The sequence below is a fragment of the Typopeltis vanoorti genome, chromosome 23 (genome assembly GCF_054136105.1).
Source record: "Typopeltis vanoorti isolate ZY-2024b chromosome 23, IOZ_Tvanoo_1.0, whole genome shotgun sequence".
Taxonomy (NCBI): Eukaryota; Metazoa; Arthropoda; class Arachnida; order Uropygi; family Thelyphonidae; genus Typopeltis; species Typopeltis vanoorti.
Window position 1 is genome coordinate 10,982,761 of NC_143571.1, and position 23,516 is coordinate 11,006,276.

At 34.3% G+C, this 23,516-nt stretch overlaps 1 protein-coding gene across 1 annotated transcript in view; it reads left to right on the forward strand.

Annotated features, from left to right (window-relative positions):
* Window positions 1-23,516, forward strand: part of LOC150093613 (adenomatous polyposis coli protein-like) — a 372,524-nt gene that overhangs the window by 99,795 nt on the left and 249,213 nt on the right. Inside the window, exon 4 of the mRNA XM_090413231.1 lies at window positions 5,560-5,724. Coding sequence (XP_090269357.1) covers window positions 5,566-5,724 — 159 coding nt within the window. The 5' untranslated portion in view covers window positions 5,560-5,565. The remainder of the gene's footprint in view (window positions 1-5,559; window positions 5,725-23,516) is intronic.

Below are 23,516 nucleotides of genomic sequence, written 5' to 3' on the forward strand. Positions count from 1 at the left end.
GCGATATTGACATGTTGCAACTTTTTAAGCTTTCAGAACAGGTGATTGAAAGTATTACAGTTCAAAACTGGGGAAAATAGTGCTCTCACGTCACCTCATTGGAAAATATGTATTGGGACAGAGATGGAATTATCGAAGAATTATGCGAACCTTTGGTGATCAGTATAACTGAAAATGATGACGATTCGGACACCGATTCAGATGACTATGAAGATTAAAAGGATTTAATAATGGTATTTTTTTCCAACCTTTTTTTTGCATGGGTTTGTTAAAAGAGTCACAACAAGAGTCATAAATAATTAATCGTTTTAGGACATTAAAGTGTCTCAGTTCTCTCAACTAAGTTTAGAATATCTAACTTCATTTGAAAAAAATTTGTTTTTCTGTATAATTATTTTTATTTTATAGATATAAAATATAAATAATTTTATAGATATAAAAATAAATTTCTTTAAATTTTTGTTTTATGCTATACCTTTTTTAATTTTGTTAATACTCTATGTACATTTTTCCAACTGTTATACAAGCAAAATAGTTACATTTTAAAAACTACAGTGTTCGTAAAAGAAAAGCTAAATTTTCTGACCTGTAATAATAAACAAATTCATCCCAGAAGACGGACTGATTACCCTATTATCGGAATGGATTCTCCTTTTTGGGACATGCGCAGAAGTGTCTAAGTGTCTCTAAACTGTGGGCGAACTATACTATAATAAATGAATATAATAATTCAGAATAGGTTTATTATTTTAGAGGAATTAATATGCCTTTAAAGTAAATAAATTTTAAATACTCGGTGGGCTTGAAAACCAATACTTTGTATCAGCTGACAAGGTACAGTAAAGAAAATTTATAAACAAATCCAGTAATGCATTTTATTTCCCAAAAGGAGTAAATGAGGCTGATTAGTCCTAATTAACCTTTTGAAGACTGGTGGACAGCCATTCTCTACATTTTGCCAATCACTAACAGCTGGTCCAAAGATATAAATAATTTTAATAAGCGTCCAAGGCAAATAGTACTACATAAATTTACATAATAATAATGTATTATTATAAATATTATTAGATACCTGTAAAGATTTTCTTGCAAAGTGATCTATATTTGTCAGGTCTTCAATGGTCTTCTAATAGTATCAGATTACTTTGATCTTAGTCTTCTTCTGTTTACAATCTTGCCAATAAAAAACAGTTTTTTTTTTTATTTTGTTGGTGTATTACCTTAGATTAGCTCTGTTCACACATTCTTGAATGCTGTCAATTTCGTTTCTAATATTTTTAATGTGATTCTGCCATTGAAATCTGTTCATTACTCTAATTTTTCAATTTCCTGATAACTGATGTTTGGGATCTCCATTATTTGATCAACTATTTTATACATTTTTTTCTAGAACTGTCTTGTGAACTTTTGGATCCACTATGACCTGATTTTTCTGTCTCATATTTTTTTTGGATTTGCTGCTGGATCTCCACTGTTTGGTTCGTACATTTCTTTCCTCCAACAACACTGGTATAATTGAATCTATAGTTCATATCTGAAAGCATCTCAACTTCGATTCTTTGTGAAATTTTCACACACACCTTATATGATATACAGATTTTTATCCTCCTCAAAACCGTGATCACTTCCCATTTAAATTCCCCTGTACAGTCTTGATCTTGCAAGAATCTGATCAAGTCACTTATTAACAATAATAATGTCTTCTATGCAGGTGAATTTATGTACATTTTTATGTTGGAACATGATGTTAGTAATTGACTAATTTGTTCGGAATGAAAATCCAGTGTTATTTTAGATTTATTATTAATCTTGCTTTTTCCAGAATGTGTGTTCGATTTTGATTTTCTGCAAGAACCAGCTTTCTTTTTTGTTGCCTTTACTCTTGAACGACTTGAAGAATTCTTCTACTATTAAAATTACAAATAACTTGCAGTTTCTCATGAATTTTCCTACATAATGCTTCTTGAAATTGACTCCATTCAAGATGTTTCTTTTGTTTAACATGAAATACTATTATATAAATCAAATGGATATTAAATCCAACATTATTTCAAAGTCAAATGTAGAAACTGAAAGTTTCGTATAAAATTTGACCAGAGAGCTTACAGGAATACACGTACCAGCATTTACGAGTCGCCCTAGCATAGACCTTATAGAAGACATGATTGCTTGCTCAAACATCCATATATTCACCTTTTATTGGTCCATTTTGATAAGGTTTCACTGGCCTGACAGCTGTTTTGAACTGGAAATTTTGAAATAATACTGGATTTAATATCTACTTGATTTATATAATTTTGCATCGGTGAACTGAAGCCTTTTGTCTCTTTATTTTAGTAGATACTTGACACACCAACCGAGAGTTCGCTTACGAAAAATACACCTCTCCGACACTTCGAGTTCCTTATTACTTCTCCAACTTGGGTAAGATTGCAGAGAAGATCATCCTCTCACCATAGTACTACCCTACAAATCCGCAGAATTATGGAATATATTACCACCAGCTATAAGCTGTTTTTCTAGATCTATCAAAGGCATTTGACAAAATATGGCATTTCGGACTGCTACACAAACATATCTCAGCTGGTACCTCACTAAAAATTGTACATCTAGTCAGATCATATCTACATAACAGATCCATCCAAGTCAAGATAATGGTTCTACCTCATCACAGCTCCATTGTTATTTTGTATATACATGTCAGATATCCTGCACAATCCAATATCATCCATCATGGCCCTATATGCAGATGATACAGCAATATTAACCAGATCTCTCCGACCACACTTCATTACCAGAAAGCTTCAAGAAAACCTTCTAAAGTTTTAAAGAGGGATGGTTCTCCAAATGGAGATTGGAAGTAAATTCCCAAAAAATTTCAGCCATTCTCTTCACGAAAAGCCAAAATCTCCTGCAGGAGACGTATTACTATTCAATACTAAAATTCCCTGGCAGGCAGAAACAAAATACCTGGGTGTGATGCTCTACAAAAAACTAACTTTTAACCAACACATGAAGTCTATGTGTGCAAAGGCTTCTAAAGCCATCGCTCAGATCTATCCGCTAATTAATAGAAACAGCAAGCTAAGCAACAGAATCAAATTGCTTTTATACCAGATGACGATTCGTCCTATAATCACTTACATCTCTCCAGCCTGGAGCCACATCTCTAATACTAACATTTTCAAACTACGATTACAAAACAAGTGCTTGAGAATGATTCTGAATGCCCCGTGGTATGTTAGAAACAATCAACTTCATCGAGACAAATATTCCTTACATCTTCTCTTTCCTACAATCTTTAGCAACTAAGTTATTCCTGAAGATGTCCATACACCCCAATGATCTAGTTCAGCAAGCTGTAGCAAATGAGCCAACGGATATATTCAAATATAAAAGACCAAAAGCCATTTTAACTTCCTGTAGTGACGCATAATCTCTATGCCCATCCTGGGCAGGCAAACTCATAAATTCTACCCTCACTGTAGCCGCAACAGATAGTGGGGAATATGAAAAGCATCTTGCTTCACCCCTAAAAACATTAATGTCAATTGTCAATTCCTTATTACTGAACGAGAGTTATTGCTCTCTTTTGCCTGGTCTTTAAGGAGAACCAACCAGTTCGAAACAGCTGTTAAATCTGGAATGAAAGGCTTAGTTTATTCTTAAGCATTTCATTCAGATTTTAACTGAATAGCAAAAGTACAAAAAAAGAAATACTTGTAAATAGGTATAAATTCGAATTTTGTAAATAGATAATAGTTGGATCTTTGTACATATAATATTAATGGGCCTTTCATGTAAATTGTTTGTATAATTTTTGTAAATGGTCCTCAAATAACGACAAGAAAATAAGGTATTGTAAAGGCGACTTTGTAACAAGAAGGTCGAAATTTAGCGTAAAATTGTAATCCGATTAATAACACGAGTGCGGGCGATTGCGATACGAACCAAAGGCATGTATAAGCTGACCTTGTGAAGACACAATGAGAATGGTGAAGGTACGGTGTGCAAAGAGGCTTGGGTGTCGGGTGCAACCGATGACGTGGTAACGGAACAGATGCAGATGAGTATAAAGGTTTTTGGTGGCGTAAGCTCGCGCTCTCTCTCTCTAATTTTTTGTGGTTCTTATCTCGTGGCGGGAGCCAAGGAGAAGTCGTTCAGGTGAAGGCAAGATGGTCATGCGGTGACGGTACGGTCAAGTAGCGGCAGAGTTCAAGCATTCTCATCGTTGCAACAAATAGTCCAGTGAACGCTATATCATGCAGCTCCAGCCATACCTTACAGTCTGAGAAAATTCGATGCCAAGGCAAAGAAGTGATTGGTGACCAAAATCACTAGATGGTCGAGACTAGGAACAACAGACCCCAGAATTAGAAAACCAGCAGAACTAAGCTCACAGGAAAAATCAGATAAGAAGTGCCTCCTGAAGTATAGAACTAGTCGGTAATGTAGAAACTTTGTGTCCATTGTATTGTAATTTAAGGCCAGGCTGAAAGAAAGTATTTATTTCTCTTATGATTGAAATTGTTAAATAGAATTCAGGACTCTAGTACCTAATCTAACGAGAATCTCTTAGCTCTAGAAGTATGCTGGTTTAGGCATGCTATTAGAGTGAATTGATATAAGTTTGTCTTAATAATTGTGGGAGAGTATGATATTCATGAGCTTAACTATATTAAATGAACAGAGTTGAGACAGCCTGACTTAGATTGTGTACCTTAATATGAGTTATCTAGTGTAATATAGATCTTGTTTGTGAGAGTAACATTTACCCTTTGAAATTCCTCATTTAATTTAGTTTCTTTGAATGACATGTATCTTAACTTAGAATGAATAAACTTTCATGTTTTCTTTACCAAAATTATAGTAAGGGAATGAAAAGAAAGGAGTGAATTAGAATAAAGATAAAATAATTGAGGTATAGAAAATTATCACTGATAAATAAAATAATGGAAATAAAAACAAGGATATAACAAAGGCACACAGACGACAAGATTTAATGAGAATTAATCAAATAACATAAATATAACACAGCTGTCAGGCCAGTGAAACCTTATCAAAATGGATCAATAAAAGGCAAATATATGGATGCTTGTGCAAGCAATCATGTCTTCTATAAGGTCCGTGCTAGGTCGACTAGTAAATGCTAGTGTGTGTATTTCTGTAAGCTCTCTGGTCAAATTTCATATGAAACTTTCATAGTTTCTACATTCGGCTTTGAAATAATGCTGGATTTAAAAAATATCCACTTGCTTTATATAATTTTGCATTGCAGAACTGAAGCCTTTTGGCTCTTTATTTTAGTAAATGAAATACTATTGCCTACATATATTATAATTACCATTTAGAAGACTCTCCATCTTAGTAACCTCCCATTTGACTTTGGAAATTTTCCACATTTGTAATTTGTATTTTTCATTAAAGCTTAGTAATTATGCATAAAATATTTTATAATTCTGAGGTTTACTTAATAATGCATTTCTTGTACTTATCTATGCTGACCTTTTTTAAAGGATTTTCTGTGTTCATGTAATTTTGAAGTTTTCTTTTATTTAGGATGAAATGGCAAAACATCATCTAGGTGATACTAGTCATCACCTACAAGGCTTTATAGAAATTAATACGGATACAATAAAAATGGTTAGAAAACATCCTCACATTTCAGACAATCAGAGTATGGAACAGAAATCATTATCCTTCCAGAGTAGGAGTTATGATCAGGTTAGTTTTATTTATTTTTATTCTTCTGTACAAGTGATAGTAATGATTTCAGAATATTATGTTTCATATTCTCTTAGTGAAGATTAACATGATGAAACTATGCTTGTGTTTCTTCTCCCAATCCTCTTCATTTATTTCATAATTATAACTATTGTGGTAGATTTCTCTGTGTGTGTGTGTGTGCGCGCACACACACATACACAAATTTCTCCTTCCCATGATTGATTCAATGTGTATTAACCTTAAATGCAGCAATGGGGAGATCAATTTTTTTTTCTTTTCTCAATAAAGTTAAAAGTTGCTATTATAATTAAATATGTGCGTGTGTTTTTGTGTATCTATTTATATATATGTGTGTAGTGGTTTGATGAAGAATATATTCCCAAAATATTTTTTTCATGTCCTTTTAACCTTGAAAAATTTAGCAAAAATGTCTTTTTTGGAAACTTATTTCAAAAATGAAATATATAAATAATACACACGTAATTATTCATTGCAATTTTAACGAAAAAATCGTATGACAAATTTAAACGAAATAAAAATTTTCTTTGTCAGCTTGTTCTAAAACTAAACATCCCTATCTGTCAAATCACATTAACTCAAATGGTGCCTGACATTTGAGACATGTGACGGGTTTTATTGTGAGAGAAAGTCCAGTTTTACTAGAAGTCCTTCAGTTTTTTGTAGTTGCTTGAGGGTCATTCCACTTAATTTTGGAAGCAGAAAGCCAGGGAACATTCCCACTCTACTGTTGTTGTTATTAGGCTGCAAACAGTACAAACATTTTTGGATTACTGATGTGGAGGGGGTCAGATTTTTGATGTTCTTCTGAAGGTGAGAAGCAGGGAATTATTGTTCTTAAAGAAAGAATCAGTTTTCTCCTATTTTAGTTTCATCCATTTAGGATAAATGTATGACTCAGTATCAGTATCGATACCTATTTATACAATCGTTGAATATTCTGTCATAGTCAGGATGATATGAAAACAATGACTTCAGTTTGTGTGCTTCATCAATTTCCTTCAAATTTTGCTTTGTGAATTCATTGGTTTTTATATATAGTAGATCCCAGTTAATTAGTCCACTGGCTAATTGAGGCAGCCGTTGTATTGGGACAAATCTACAAGAACAAAACCAAAATGATAATATAACAAGAATTTGTTTCATTTATTTGGGGGCTAGCCAGTAACCTTTATCACATGGAGTGTTAGAAAAAGTATGTAGTCGTTAATCAAAACTTGAGTGGTGATGATACCTGCAGTATTGTTTGAAATTTGAAAGCAGTAGATCATATAACAATGTTATGTTCAAATATTCCAAAAGCTGTTAGTTATTGGAAAAAGCACCAGGCCTCAATGCTTTAAAGAGATTAGAATGGAGAGTTTATCAGTTCATTACCATGCAAACTAAAATACATGGATTACATCTGAATTTTTTAAGAATTGGCTTCTGAGTTGGGACAGGAATTACAATGTAAATCAAGAAAAGATGTACTGGTTCTTGACAATTACTAAGAAAGTGAATGCAAAAGTTAATCTTTTACAAGCAATACAATTTATGGCTGACAGTTGGTCAGGAGTAAGTAACAAAGCCTTTCAAAATTGTTTTGCCCACTCTGGTTTTAAGCATTGTCATGATATGCCCGATATGACCAGTAGTGAAAATCATGTTCCATTAGCTGCAAACCTCATCAGAAACAATGAAGTGTTTGCATTCGTTGATGGTCATCTTCAATACTATGATGAAAAGGAAGATTTTTATGATGGCATTGAAGCACGGTATCAGAGGACATAAGAGAAAATGAAAGAGGATGAAATAAAAAAAAAATGAGATGACACTCCGAAGAGCTTGAACAAGAGACTACCTAGGATGCCAGAAAATTAATGGATTATGACTATTTCATGCAGGAAGACGATGTTATATCTGCACTAAATGCCTATGCTGATCTGATTTTTTTTCATTGCAGTCGATAAAAAAAAAAAAAAAACCTGACAAGCTATGCTTGATCAATTCTTGCAACATCATTAACTGCATCTGCATGTGTGTTTAATGCTGACAAATATTTTACTTTAATTAAAGCTAGTTATTTAAGTTTATAAGCCAGTAATTTTGCTATGCAATAAATGAGAAAAATACACCTTTTAAACTCTTGACATCCAACTTCACTTAATTGGGGCAGCTGCTTAATTGAGCCAAATTATGGTATTCCTGATGTGGCCCAATTAACTGAATCCACTATGTATAGGTTTAAAGACAAAGTTTCTTCATGAATGAAATTGGACAAGCTCCTTTCCATCTTCTGCTCTGCTGCCATCTTAAGGCTAAGATTTGCTTTAAGCTTTGCCACTTGTTTTTTAATGGTCCCAAACCTTCAAAATTGGGCAAAATTTGGTGCTTCATTTTTCCATGTTGCTGACAAAGATTTCTGGTTCATATTCTTTCATCCTTTACCAGTGTTATCTAATCTCTGTTGTTATAACTTTTCCAGAATTCTGTTAATTTTTGAGTGTTTATTTTTCACTTGGTTAGACTATAATAAGTTTAGTTTAATCCTTTATCCAAGTGTGAGCAAACAAAGTTTGTGCCTGAAAGTATCTTCAGGACTGGGGTAAGGAAGTACAACACCGAACACCTCGTTTCAAAGGTGGAGAAAGCTCTCATCACTCCTATCTCGGTATTTCCCATAATGCAAAGCACATCTCCTTGTGTCTCCACTACTGGGCCTGGCTCCCACTGACGAGACCTTAATAAAGGTCGAAACCGGTATGGGTAGTGGCCCTTGCCTTAATGCATAGCATTACACATATCCGCAAGGAGATGTGCTTTGCATTATGGGAGATACTGAGATAGCAGTGATGAGAGCTTTCTTCACCTTTGCAACGAGTTGCCCGGTGTTGTACTTCCTTACCTCAGTCCTGAAGATACTTTCAGGTGCAAACTTTGTTTGCTCACACTTGGATAAAGGATTAAATTAAACTTATTATAATTCTGTTAATTTTGGTTTGATTTCTCCATTGATCACCACAAATCATTGTTTGAAATTTGAGCTTATGGCACTTAAATTTTACCGGCAGCATACTTATCCATTTGTTGAATCAGTGATATGGTGTCTGGGGAAAAATTTTTCCTTTTATGAATCCTGAAGAATACATCATCAAATTCCTGCCATGTACCCTCAAAAGGTGTACAGGATATCATAGTACTACATGAAAAATTTACATCATTACTAACTTCCTATCTACAATTTGCCTCCAAATCAGTCTGTTACTTATCAAGACTCCAACATTTTCAGATCTTATATTTGTATCATCTAAGGCACTTTGTACCGTATCAATCCATCTATATCTTGGCCTTCCTCTGGGTCGTTTTCCTCGCCCATTCTGTTTAAGTGACCATACCACCTGAGATTAGCTCTGCTAACGCATTCCTCGATGCTGACAATGTCATGTTCTTTCCTAATATCCTCGTTTTTAATGTGATATTGCAATTGATGCCATCTGTTCATGCCTCTAATCTTTCTCAGGACTCTCATATCTGCAGTCTCTAGTCTTTGGTTAAGTGTGTTGTGACGTCTTTCTTCTCCGTTGTGTGTTCTGGCTGTTGACCGACTAAACTTTTGAACACAAAGAAAAGTTATTTCTTAACTGCGTCACTCTGCGTTCACATTTGTATGAATAATACTGTGGAATCAGTCATCAGCAAGCACAATGTTATATAATCTAATTCAGATCAAAACTCTCTTTAGACATTTATCCTTAAATAATGTAGCAGTCATGGTTCTCTAGTCTTATATTACTTTCTCATTAAATAGGGTTCCCACTCAGTCATCACCAAATTCCTGACATGTACCCTCAAGGGATGTACAGGATAACATGAAAAATTTACATCATTACTAACTTCCTAGCTATGATTTTCCTCCAAATCAGTCTGTTACTTGTCAAGACTCCAACATTATCAGAGCTTATATTTCTATCGTCTAAGGCACTTTGTACCGTATCAATCCACCTATATCTTGGTCTTCCTCTGGGTCGTTTTCCTGCCAACCTGACAGAGAACACTTATTTTGCTAATCTTTCTTCGTCCATTCTGTTTAAGTGACCATACCACCTGAGATTAGCTCTGCTAACACATTCCTGGATGCTGACAATGTCAAGTTCTTTCCTAATATCCTCATTTTTAATATGATATTGCCATTGATGCCATCTGTTCACGCCTCTAATCTTTCTCAGGACTCATATCTGCGGTTTCTAGTCTTTGGTCAAGTGTTTTACTTCTGACCTAACTCTCAGATCCATAAGTTAAAACTGGTTTGAACACCGTCTTGTATACAGGTTATTTAGTGTTCTGACTAATTTCTCTCTTATTCCATTCAATCGACTGCCTACCATACTAGCTTTGTTGATTCTGTTGTCTATTTCCATATTTAATTTACCATCTTCAGTAAAAATCGTGCCTAAGTAGCTGAAATGTTTTACTTGTTCCACAGGTTCCTCATTCACAACACAGTTGACATTTTTAACAATTCTACCTATTTTCATTGTCTTTGTCTTTTTAATGGTGACCTTCATACCATATCTATTACAACAGTTATTCAATTTAGTCAGGGAATCTTGTAAACATGTAGGTGATTTATTTAGAAGAGCTGACATTAACATCTCCAATTCTGATATCATGTTTAATACCACTTTCCTTCATAATGTGTTCCATATAGATAATGAATAACGGAGGGAATAATGTACATCCTTGTCTCACTCCAGATTTAACATTAAACCATCTTCCTGTACTTCTTTCAATTCTAACTGCATCGAACTCACACTATTTTCAGACATTAAAAATATTGTCTTATGGTTAGGGACCACCAGATGGCGGCACTAGCTTGCCGCCTTCTTCACTGCGTACCAATGAATCAGTGATAGCCTTGGGCCAGCTATCTCTCTGATTGGCTACCAGTGAAGATTGAACTGCCCACTCAGTCTCCAAACGTTAGATAGGTAAACGGCCCTGCCTACTCCCTATCTGGGAACAAATAGGCGTTAGCTGATTAGCTGACTTCTCAAATAAAGACTAAATATTGCTTGATACAATGCTCCATTGACACCATATAATTGTAGTATATTGAATAGCTTCTCTCTTGGCACCTTGTCATATGCCTTTTCCAGATCGACAAAACTTAAATGCAGATCTTTATTATATTCCCATGCTTTCTCAACTGTTTGTCGTAAAGTGAAGATCTGATCCTGACAAACTATTTGGCCTGAATCCAGCTTGTTCTTCACCAAGCTTTTCTTCCACAATTCTTCTCAACCATTTCTCAAGTATGCTTGCATAGATCTTGCCAGGAACACTCAGTAGGGAAATACCTCTGTAATTCTCACATTTAGTTTTATTTCCCTTTTTATATATGGGTAGTATTAGAGCTCTACTCCAATCATCGGGAATTCGTCCTTCTGTCCAGACTTTTTGAACTATGCAGTGCAGCCACTGGAAGACTTTTTATACCACCATATTTCAGCATTTCTGGTCAAATATCATCTACTCCTGCTGCCTTTCCACATTTCAGCCTTTGATGGCTTTTTCTACTTCAAGTATGGATATGTATTCCTGACTATGTATTCCTGACTGTATGCCTGTTGAGTGTTTTTTACCACTGTGCTATCACTGCTTATTTTGTTTAGCAATTTTTCGAAGTAATTACTCCATACTTCAAGGATATCTTTTTCTCCTGTTTTCATGTCACCTTTATCATCTCTAACTCCTTTTACAGCACTCTTTCCTACATTTCTAAGCTTCTTCAACAACCTCCAGAATATCTTACCACCTTCTTGATATTTATTTTCTATGTTCTTGCCAAAGTCCTCCCATGACTTTTGTTTAGCTTTCTTACATTTGTCTCTGTATTCTCTAAGAGCACAAGCTGACTTATTTGCCAGTGTCGTGACGTTCTATTTTCATGTTATGTTCTAAATCCGCCATCTTGGTTCAAGTCACTTTTATCAATATAACAACTAATTGCAAATTGATCACCGATCCAAAAGTAGGGAAATTTATAATTATACTGCGCCACCCTATTTTTAGATTAGTCTATATAAAATAGTAGGATCAATTTTCAATTAAGTTAGCAGTCTCCTCATTTATTTAGGCCGAATTATTTACTATTCCACTTGGGGTTCCTGCAAGATTCGAATATTTATGAACGGTGCAATAAAAAGGAATTCAGGCAAACACAATATTTAGATTAACAAAATAAAACATTTAATATATGATATATATAACAAATACAAGAATTCTGCTTTAAAATGAAACAATACAATCAACTTAATACATCTTGCTAAGTCACTCATGCCAATTCAATGTTCTAAACTTTCACATACAATTCACAGTTTCAAAATCACAAGCTTTCTTAACTCAAGTTAGTAAAACGAAACTTCTTATTTAAACAGTCTCCAAATATCTATCAGCTGTATTTAATGTTTAAAATTCACAGGAAGCACTAATATTCCAAGGTAGACAATATTCCAAGCAATCTTATTTCGGACTTTAAACTTCGAAGATATGTTAATGTTAGAATAAACAAACAAGTATGACTACTCTTACCAGATACAATCTTCAATACATCAATTAATTGTGAGCACACTTATGAATTAACTTATTTACGTTAGCGGAACACATTCATAAAGATTCTCCAACGATTTAACTGAACTACTGTTAATCGCGCTTCACTACTCAAAAAAAACACATCAATAAGGCACTGATAATTCTCCTTGTTTACTTTTCTCCTTGTTTACTAGTTAATTTCAATATAATTCTTCTCGGGGCAACATAGAATTAAGACGTAATCCTAGACTAACTGGAACTAATCAGAATTTTCCATTGAATGTCCAGTTCTTTATTTATCCGGTTACGGCATTAATTTTCCTTTACAACACAGCTGACTTCACTTGCAGCTAAGTATATGATTCACTATGTTCTGGCTCACTTCTAAACACTATTCTCATGAATTTCTGCCCTAGAGAACTTATAATTTTCTTCCACTTCCTTTGCTTGTATCCTACCTTCCTTTCCGCTCCGCAAAAACTTCCTCTCTTCTCTCTAATTAAAAATCTTCTATTATTTTTCTTCTCCTTTCAGTCCCAAGGTCACGCTCTCTTCGACTCGTGCTTGTTTATTTCATGCGTCTCCATGACAACAAATGAACGCAAACATTTCGCTAATGTAATACGATACTCTACTACTACATGAGTGATTACATAATGTTAAATTTTCACAAAAAAGAATAAACAGAATATTTGAGCTACTTAATCAGCTTTTTCATTACGTATAGAATTAATTATAATATTACTTTTCGCTACATCATATATATTTTAGTTATCATAAATTCTGCACATATTATTGCTTAATAAATTAATAGTAGGTTAAGTTTAGAATAAATATTTAAATAGTAATCCTAAATTAAGGAATAATAAATAATTTTTATACAAATCATGATTAATACATGATAAACAATGTTAAATGTGAATGAGAAAAAATAAATTACACAACGTAGTTTCATTTCACAATTTAACACCAGGAACTTTTGATATGCTTTCTTCTTTTCCTTCACTGCCTCTTTAACTTCCTGTGTCCACCATGGAGTGCTGATTTTTCTATCCTTGCAGACAACCTCACCACATGCCTCTCTGGCTGAATCAATCAGGGTTGTCTTCAAGGTTTGCCACTGAATCTCCACAGTCTGGTTCCTGTTCTCAAACTCTTTCATTTTTTCTTCTATAATCTTTGTGTATTTTAGTCTACAGTTCCCATCTGAGAGCTGCTCAACTTTTATTCGTTTTAAAACTTTCTTAGATGTTCTTCTTTTCAATATGAAATTCAATTTTATCCTGCTCAAGACTAAATAGTGATTGCTTCCAATTTCAAATCCTCTGTACACTCTGGTGTCCTGCACCAGGGAGAAAACATCACTATCAACAATAACATAGTCAATGAGACTTTTCTTATTCCCTGCCTCTTCTTTCCATGTGAATTTGTGCACATTTTTATGTTGGAACATGGTGTTAGTAGTAACCAGTCCATGTCATGAGCAGAAATCCAACAGATATTTGCCATTATTATTAGCTTTGCTCTTTTCTCCAAATTTTCCCAAAATATTTTTGTATGTCTCGCAATCATTTCCTACTCTGCTATTTAGATCCCCAACAAGAACCAACTTTTCCTTTTTAATTGTGTCAGTTGCTTTGTCTAAAGCCTCAAAAAATTCCTCCACTTCTACCTTAGTTGGGACCATAGGCACAAATAAGTCTCATTGTCCAGTTTCCCCATTCTCATGTTTGCCCACATTACTCTACTTTAGACTGACTGCCATTCAAGAAGATTAGCCTCGTATTTTGTGTTGAATACTATGGCTACTCCTTTTCCTTGATTGTCATTGCCTGAATATAACATTTTGTATTTATTGCTCAGAAAGATCTCACCAGTTTTTGTCTTTTTTGTTTCAGTCACCCCTATTATGTCGATCTAGTACTTATCTAATTCTTGCTAGCTCCATTTCTTTGCCATTCAGGCTTCTTATGTTGATAGTACCGAACTTTAACTCTGGTGATGTTGAGTTGGGATGTGCTTTCAGATTTGTTCCAGTAGCTGACTTTTCGATGTTCTCCCTGGTTCTCTGGCGAAAACAACCCTTAGATTCATGATTGTTTTCGAAAACTATTAAATGAGCGGTGCAGTAAAAATGAAATCAGGCAAGCACAAGATTCAAAACAAATGGAAACATTTAATACATTAACACATGAAATTACATTAATCCAAGAAGTTCTAAACATAAATAATATGATCATGAAAGAAAAAAGTTCTTATTGAGACAATAATAATTTCACTGTATGGTTTGCTGAGCATGATTAAATTTTTAACATATAGATCTCTACCTTTCTTATTGTTAAAAGATTCTAAGCTCAAATACCTTTTTTTAGACAAGGCTAACTATTCAATGTGTTTCAAATGTTGACTCTGTTTAGCTGTTGAGGATATATAAAGAACACTTAAGTAAATATACACATCAAGGAATTTCTAAAGTCCTATCATTCTATTATTGTAATTCTTAGTAAATCAGTCACTAACTTATATCACGTTCTCTTGGAACAAGCTTCACAAAATCTTACATTCAGAATTGAACTGTTAATATGGCAATACGCTTCTCTTTTAGTATATTCACAAAAATATAAAAAGGATTTTCTTACAGGAACAATTGGTATACTTTGTTTATTATCACTGGTTCTCGAAAACACTTCTTTGCTTCTTAATAGCTTTCTCTCTCAGCTGACATTAGTACGAAACAACCTTGGTTTTTAGTAGCGGTTTGGTTGGCTCCCGAATGCATGCCTCCTTGCTCTTAACTGACTATCCTTCAGGTTTCCTTGGCAATTTTTGTCATGCCTCTTGTCCTTCACTATTACTGGACAAGGAAATAGAATTCCGGATACGAACAAGAGCACGAGAAAAGGTAAGTCAAACAACAAAGAGCTCCTTTGTCTCTTCGTTAAGTTTCACCAGTTCCCGCTTAGATTCTCCCTTCTATATCAACAGCGCATGTCTCTTCTCTCCCATTTGCATGCCAAAATCTGCCTCGTGGTTTCTCCGTCAACACAGCATAGTAACTAACGCCAAAATGTGCACTGTTAGATAACTTCGTAATTTCTCACAGCACTTAGTTTCTGTTTTACTAAGTTCTTGGCAATGGTTTACACAAAAGGATTAAGTTCGGAGTTTCCGTGCACAGTTTACATAGGATATATACACTCTACAAAGAATTAGTACAGGATAAATAACTAACAACTATTAGAATATATAATTATTTTATAATTATGGAATATACAACAGTAAGTAATAATTTGATATTTATCTCTTGAGCAAATTTGGCTAAGGGAATGGCAGATCATCTTAAATCCTGAATGGAATACTATTATATCACAATTCTCTTTATTCAGAATTTAACAAGTGCTTTACTTCTGACCCAGCTCCCAGATCCATAAGTTAAAACTGGTTTGAATACTGTCCTGTATACAGCTAATTTAGTGTTCTGACTAATTTCTCTCTTATTCCATATGAATTTATTCAATTGACCTCCTACCATACCAACTTTGTTGATTCTATTTCCATATTTAATTTACCATCTTCACCAAAAATCGTGCCTAAGTAGCTGAAATGTTTCACTTGTTCCACAGGTTCTCCGTTCACAATGCAGTTGACATTTTCGACGATTCTGCCTATTTTCATTGTCTTTGTCTTTTATTGCTGACCTTCATACCATTCAATTTAGTCAGGGAATCTTGCAGACTTGTAGTGGATTTATAAGTACAGTAAAATCCCAAAGTTACATGGTAGGTGGGACGAACAAAAAGCACATAAGTCGAATTCGCATAACTCGGGGTATAATTTTGCATGTAATTTATATATATATACAAACGTGCAATCGTGACCAGAGGTTTACAAAAACACCTATATTTTTTAAGAAATATAATCATAATTGTAGTTTTTCGTACATAAAAAAAAAAGAAAGTTATTTCTATGTCGATGGTTTTATAAAATCTAATAGATTCATCTGACGGCATAATGTCTTTTTCTTGTCACGCAAAATTTCTTCATCGCAAGTTAATGATTTTTTTAATCCTTGCCTTGTGGCTACAATTCGTTCCTTGTTATAATCTATGTTCTCCAAAATCTGTAAACCTTTCTTTTATGATTGTTCTTACTTTGGATTCCTGTAGATTGAACTTCTTTGCTAGCTGCAAATTTTCATTCCGCCTTAAAAATCCTTAATAATGTTGAGTTTTGTTTCCAAAGTCAATGTTTTTCTTTTCTTGCTAGCAGTAGAAGAATCGGACTTTCTTCTTTTGGATGATTTTATTATTATTTATGTGATAAAATTTTTATCAAGAACATAACATTAAACAATCCCAAGGTTTGTAGACTATAAAAATTGTGTATGAATGGAGACCACGCGAAACATGTCAGTGCTTATTCACAGTATGTGCGACACTGGCGAATGCGGCTGGCGCCTGAAAGATACGACTAGTGGTGAGGTATGAAGCGTGACAGGAATACGTACATACGAGAAACCGCGAAACTCCAGGTTTCGCATAAGTCGGGGTATGACTGTATAACATCGTCTGCATAAAGCAAAGAACTGACGTTAACATCTCCAATATTGATATCAGGTTTAAAACCACTTTCCTTCATAATATGATTCCATACAGATAAGAATAACAGTGGGGATAATGTACATCCTTGTCTCAAACCAGATTTAACATTAAACCATCTTCCTGTACTTCCTTCACTCCTAACTGCTGATTTACAACTCAAATAAAGACTAAGTATTGCTTGATATAATGCCCCATTGACACCATATAACTGTAGCATATTCAATAGCTTCTCTCTTGGCACCTTGTCATATGCCTTTTCCAGATCGGCAGAACTTAAATACAGATCTTTGTTATATTCCCATGCTTTCTCAACTATTTGTTGTAAAGTGAAGATCTGATCTTGACAGCCTCTATTTGGCCTGAATCCAGCTTGTTCTTCACCAAGCTTTTCTTCCACAATTCTTCTCAACTGTTTCTCAAGTATACTTGCATAGATCTTGCCAGGAACACTCAGTAGGGAAATACCTCTGTAATTCTCACATTCAGTTTTATTTCCCTTTTTATATATGGTACTATGAGAGCTCTATTCCAATCATCGGGAATTCGTCCCTCTGTACAGGCTTTATGAACTATGCAGTGCAGCCACTGTAAGAATTTTATGCCACCATACTTCAGCATTTCTGGTCGAATATCATCTACTCCTGCTGCCTTTCCACATTTCAAGCCTTTGATGGCTTTTTCTACTTCAACAAGTATGGATATGTATTCCTGACTGTATGCCTGTTGAATGTTTTTTACCACTGTGCTATCACTGCTTGTTTCATTTAGCAATTTTTCGAAGTAATTACTCCATACTTCAAGCATATCTTTTTCTCCTGTTTTCATGTCACCTTTATCATCTCTAATTCCTTTACATCACTCTTTCCTCCATTTCTAAGCTTCCTCAACAATTCCAGAATATTTTGTCACCTTCTTAATATTTATTTTCTATGTTCTTGCCAAAGTCCTCCCATGACTTTGTTTAGCTAGTTTTACAGTGTCTAGCTTTCTTACATATGTCTCTGTATTCTCTAAGAGCACAAGCTGACTTATTTGCCAGGAATTTTTGATATGCTTTCTTCTTTTCCTTCACTGCCTCTTTAACTTCCTGTGTCCACCATGGAGTTCTTATTTTTCTATCCTTGCAGACAACCTCACCACATGCCTCTCTGGCTGAATCAATCACGGTTTTTCTTCAAGGCTTGCCACTGAATCTCCAAGGTTTGGTTCCTGTTCTGAAATTCTTTCATTTTTTCTTCAATAATCTTTGTGCATTTTGGTCTACAGTTCACATCTGAGAGCTGCTCAACTTTGATTCACTTTAAAACTTTCTTAGCTGTTCTTCTTTTCAATATGAAATTCAATTTTATCCTGCTCAAGACTAAATAGTGATTGCTTCCAATTTCAAATCCTCTGTACACTCTGGTGTTCTGCACCAGGGAGAAAACATCACTATCAAGAATAACATAGTCAGTGAGACTTTTCTTATTCCTTACCTCTTCTCTCCATGTGAATTTGTGCACATTTTTATGTTGGAACATGGTGTCAGTAATAACTAGTCCATGTCCTGAGCAGAAATCCAACAGATATTTGCCATTATTATTAGCTTCGCTTTTTCTCAAAGTTTTTTCCCAAAATATTTTTGTATGTCTGACAATCATTTCCTACTCTGCTATTTAGATCCCCAACAAGGACCAACTTTTCCTTTTTCATTGTGTCAGTAGCTTTCTCTAGAGGAGTGATCTCCAAACTTTTCACCGTGAGGGCCACATTGGGTAATTCAGCACTGTTCAGGAGGCTGTAGTAAAAAAAAATACTCTAGAACTATATATGAGTTTTATTGAGAGCAGATAAAAACTGATTACACCGTATATAAGATTAAATTATCATATATTAATGACAACGAACACTATCAGCAAATTCTCATATTTTTATCACAAATTATAATTAAACCATTAATATGAATGATGTAACTGTTTATGTTTTTGAAATCTTATTAAACTCAGGTTCAAATTTTGAAGTACTAATTACAAGTACCGATTTCAAATGTGAATCAGATAAATTTTTCCTGTATTTAGACTTGATATATTTCATTCGGGAAAAAGTTTGTTCGCAAAGATACGTTGTCCCAAAAATAGAGATAAATTTACAAGCAAATTTCTTCAAATTTGGGAAATGTTCAGAGTTCAAAAATTTATAAAAATCTATGAAATTTCATTCCTTGTATTTATCTTTAATATGTTCATTTGCCTGAAGTTCAATAATTTCCATTTGAAGTTGACTTGGGACATCAGTAACAACACAGTCAAATGGATTTTGAAACAATCTTATTTCCCTAGCATTGGCAACCAAATCAGCAAATTGCTTCTGAAATTGTTGTTTAAGATCTGAAATAACTAAATTTGCGAACGAGAAAGGAAATTCTGCTTCATCCTTTTTATGCTATTCTGCACAGTGTGGCATATAAGCAAAGCTACAGTTTTTCACCTGACCTTCCAGAATTATCAACTTTGCCCTGAATGCCTTGATATGAGATAATAAATCACAAACTATATTATTTTCACCCTGCAACTTTAAATTCAAATTGTTCATGTGGTTCACCAGATCTGCAAAAAATGCCAATTTCCAAACCCACTCGGTATCTGATAAAAGTAGTTCGTAACGGTTTTTCTCGGTAAGAAATATATCAATTTCATTCCTGAGATGAAAGAAGCGTGAAAGAACCTTTCCACAGCTAAGCCAGCGAACTGCAGTATAATATGTCAAGTCAACATACTCAGAATCGCATTCCTCAAGAAAAGACCTAAACTGGCGATGATTAAGTGCATGAGAGCGAATGAAATTTACCATAGAAATAGGTTTCAAGACACAGCTCATATCAATGTATTTTCCACAAAGTGATTGTTGGTGGATAACACAATGAAGAAACATTGGTTTTGATATTTCTGCATCCTCACAAGCTTTTGTTATTTGCTTAACCAACCCCATTTTTATACAGACATGTTTTTTTCCTCCATCAACTGTCATGCACTGCAGACGATTCCAGTCCAAATTATATTCTGTTAGTGTTTTTTGAATTTCTTTGAAGATATCTTCTCTTGTTGTGGTACCATGCATGCTGCAAAGTGACGCTAATTCCTGTATGACATCAAGTTCATCGTCAATGGCACTTAAAAATACTACGAGTTGCGAGATATTACAAACATCAGTTGATTCATCCAGTGCGAGAGAATACTGACTAAAATATTGTGCTTTGCCTACAACTTGCTGGATAATGTTATTTCCCATATTTTCTACCCGACGAGCAATATTATTTGGCAAAAGACTTGTTATTTTAAAAATATTAAGTTTTTCTGGGCATAACTCTGCCACTGCTTCCATCATACATTCTTTGATGATATTGCCATCGATGAATGGTTTTTCCTTTTTTTAGCCAACACATAAGCAACCTTGTAGCTTACCAAGGCTAAGGCTTCATTTTCTGAGTTTGCTTTTGTAAATAAGCATTGCTGGAACGCAAACAACGACATAATGATTCAAATTTATCTGAATGCTCCTTTTCTCTAAATCACGAAAACGTTGAAGCGTGTTTTGTTTCATAGTGGCGGCGTATATTGTATTCTTTCAACACAGCAACAGTGTCTTTACAAATGAGACTTACAGCTTTATCCTTTGAGTTCGATTGTATGAAGTATTTTATGCCCATTCTTCATTAAACACACAACATTCATGATCAACTTTTCTTTTCTTTTTCCCATCCATGTTAACCCTATAAAAGAGAATAAATTTATAAATAATTATAAAATTTTTAAAATCACAAGAACTCCGTATAGCAAATATGTGAATAAGTGAATATGCACCTTTAAATATACATTTATGTAATTACAAATTGAATATTACATTGCACCACTGCAAGTGGTGCAATGTATAATTTGGATATTTCGGTTAATAACTTACCAAAAATATCCAAAAAAGGGGGAAAAAAAAATTTTTTTTTATTTAAAAATTTTATTTATTTTTATTCATTTAAAAAAATTTTGTAAAAATTACCAAAAAAATCTTATCACGACAATTTCTACGCATGAACTGATACTTTTTTATTTGAAATAGCTGAATTCATTTTTTTCGTTCGGGAAACAAGTTGTTTAAATTTTTGCTAGTCGTTAGTTTTTCAACCGAATATACACCGACAATTTACATGTAACTTTTTTTTAATTTCGTATAACTTTGAGTTTTTTGTTAATGAATACAGATTGGGAAATTTTGTTTTTATTTTGTTTTTTGCTCGGTAGTTCATCTTAAACTGTGTTTTTACTGACTTTTTTAAGTGTTCTTATTTTGTGCGGATTCTTATTGAAAAATTAGTCCAGTTGGCAGGCTGGATAAAATCATATTGTGGGCTACATTTCTTTAATGTTTTATACGTGGAACTGTCTGGCAGGAGATCTTAGTGAAATAGTCTTTTGAGTTAAGAATGACTGTGGAGTTCGCCTTGTCAACTTTAGTAATGATTATCTTTTATTAGTATAAAACACTAAAGAAAAATCCAATCATGACAAGCCACCGCAAAACGAACCTGTTGAGCTGAAATATAACTGGTTGGCCTGAAGAATTAAAAAGAAAACTTAAATCCTCACATCCCATAACTCCTCCCCTTTATGGTGCACCCAAAGTGCATAAAGAAAATGTTCCACTACGTCCGATTGTGGATGGCAGATCCTCCCCTACATACCTATTGGCTAAACATCTTGCCAACTTACTAAAAGGAAAAATAAGACAGACTCCTATATTAAGAACTCTCAACAATTTGTAGAGAAACTGTAGTACATTAAGATATCACAAATGGACATAATGGCCAGCCCGGATGTGGTATCCTTATTTACGAACGTTCCAGTTGAGGAGGTCATTAAAGACATTACATAGTTGTTCAATCACTGCCTTAAATCAAATTTCTTTAAAGTAAACAACACAGTTTACCAACAATTGGAAGGCCTAGCAATGGGTAGCCCACTGTCACCACCTTGTGTGGACCTATTCATGGAAAAGTTGGAAAATGAAATTTTTACCAAAATTACACCAAAGTCATCGATATGTTGGAGATATGTCGAAGATGTTTTCATCATTTGGAATGGAAAACCTACATGTGTTTTTAGAGAGAATAAACTCACTCCACAACAAAATTAAATTTACTCTAGAAGTTGAAAAAAACAGACAACACCCTTTCCTAGATGTACTGGTGAAAAGGCAAGAGAATAATTTTAAACTTTCCATATACAGAAAACCTACAGACACTGGACGTTATCTACATTATTCTTCTAACCACCATAGATCACAAAAAACATAGCATCATTCACATGTTATATAATAGAGCAAATAAGTTTATTTCAGACAAAGAAGTACAGACAGAACTTTCTCAAATTGCTATAACACTATCACAGAATGGTTTTCCTCAAAACATCATTAACAAATTCCTTTATAAAGACAACCTCGAACAACAAGGAACAGTCTTCCAGTACGCTTCAACAGTAGTCATCCCTTACGTAGGTTCAGTCTCTTCAAGAATAACGAGAATATTAAAATCTCACAACATCAGAGTGGTATTTAAACCAACTACTGCAATCAGACAAGTATTAAGATCTCCTAAAGATAGTGTACCATTTTATTCAAATTTCCAGGTGTTTATAGAATTTCATGTACGTGTGGTCTTTCCTATATTGGGCAAACTTCAAGAAGCCTTGAAATCAGACAGATGGAGCATGTTGAGGATGTCAATCACAACAGGACAGTCTCCTCAGGCTGAGCACATCACTTTTCAACTTCTAACCATGCAATAGACTGGGAAAATAGCTCTATGCCTTACTTAGATGATGATTACGGTTACAGAATTTTCAAGGAAGCAGCAATGGTACTAAGAACGGGTAACAACCTCAACAGAAACCAGGGTCCCATGCTGAAAGATATACGGAAAAACTTAATCAACTCACTCAGTTTAACGAAACTACAATACGCGAAAAATCATCTAACGCATGTGCATACATCATGTATCCATGATACTGACTGAAGTTTCTCAACACATGCACACAGTGTTACGCATATGTTCAAACTTAACTGCCTAACAGTTAACAACGTTTCTGTATTCTCTCATATTTTTTTGTGTGCGCCGTTCAAGCCTTGACAAAGCTAGACAGTTGCTAGCAAAACTAGTCGGTGTGATTATACCAATAAATAATATGTCTTATAACCACAAAAAAGTCTCGTTTTTTAAGTATTTTATGACCAAATATGTATAGTTTAAATATTTATTTACTTTATTTTAAATTAAGAGCACTGCTTTGGGAAAGCTTCTCATGGAGTGTACTCGTGAGGAGAACCTCATGAACCCTACACTCGTGTTTTACTTTTTTCTCTTCCCCTTCCACTGAAGTACAAGTGATATTAGCAAGTGAAACAGAGGAGCCTTATGTGGCAGGATTTACAAAAAGTACCACAACACCCATGGTACTAATGTAGGTTAGCTGCAGGTTAGATAATCTGAAAACTCTGTTCTAGAGACAGTGATACTCTTCTTCAAGCTGCTTTAGGCCTCCAGTATACATAGTAGTGGTTTTTGCACCAGCA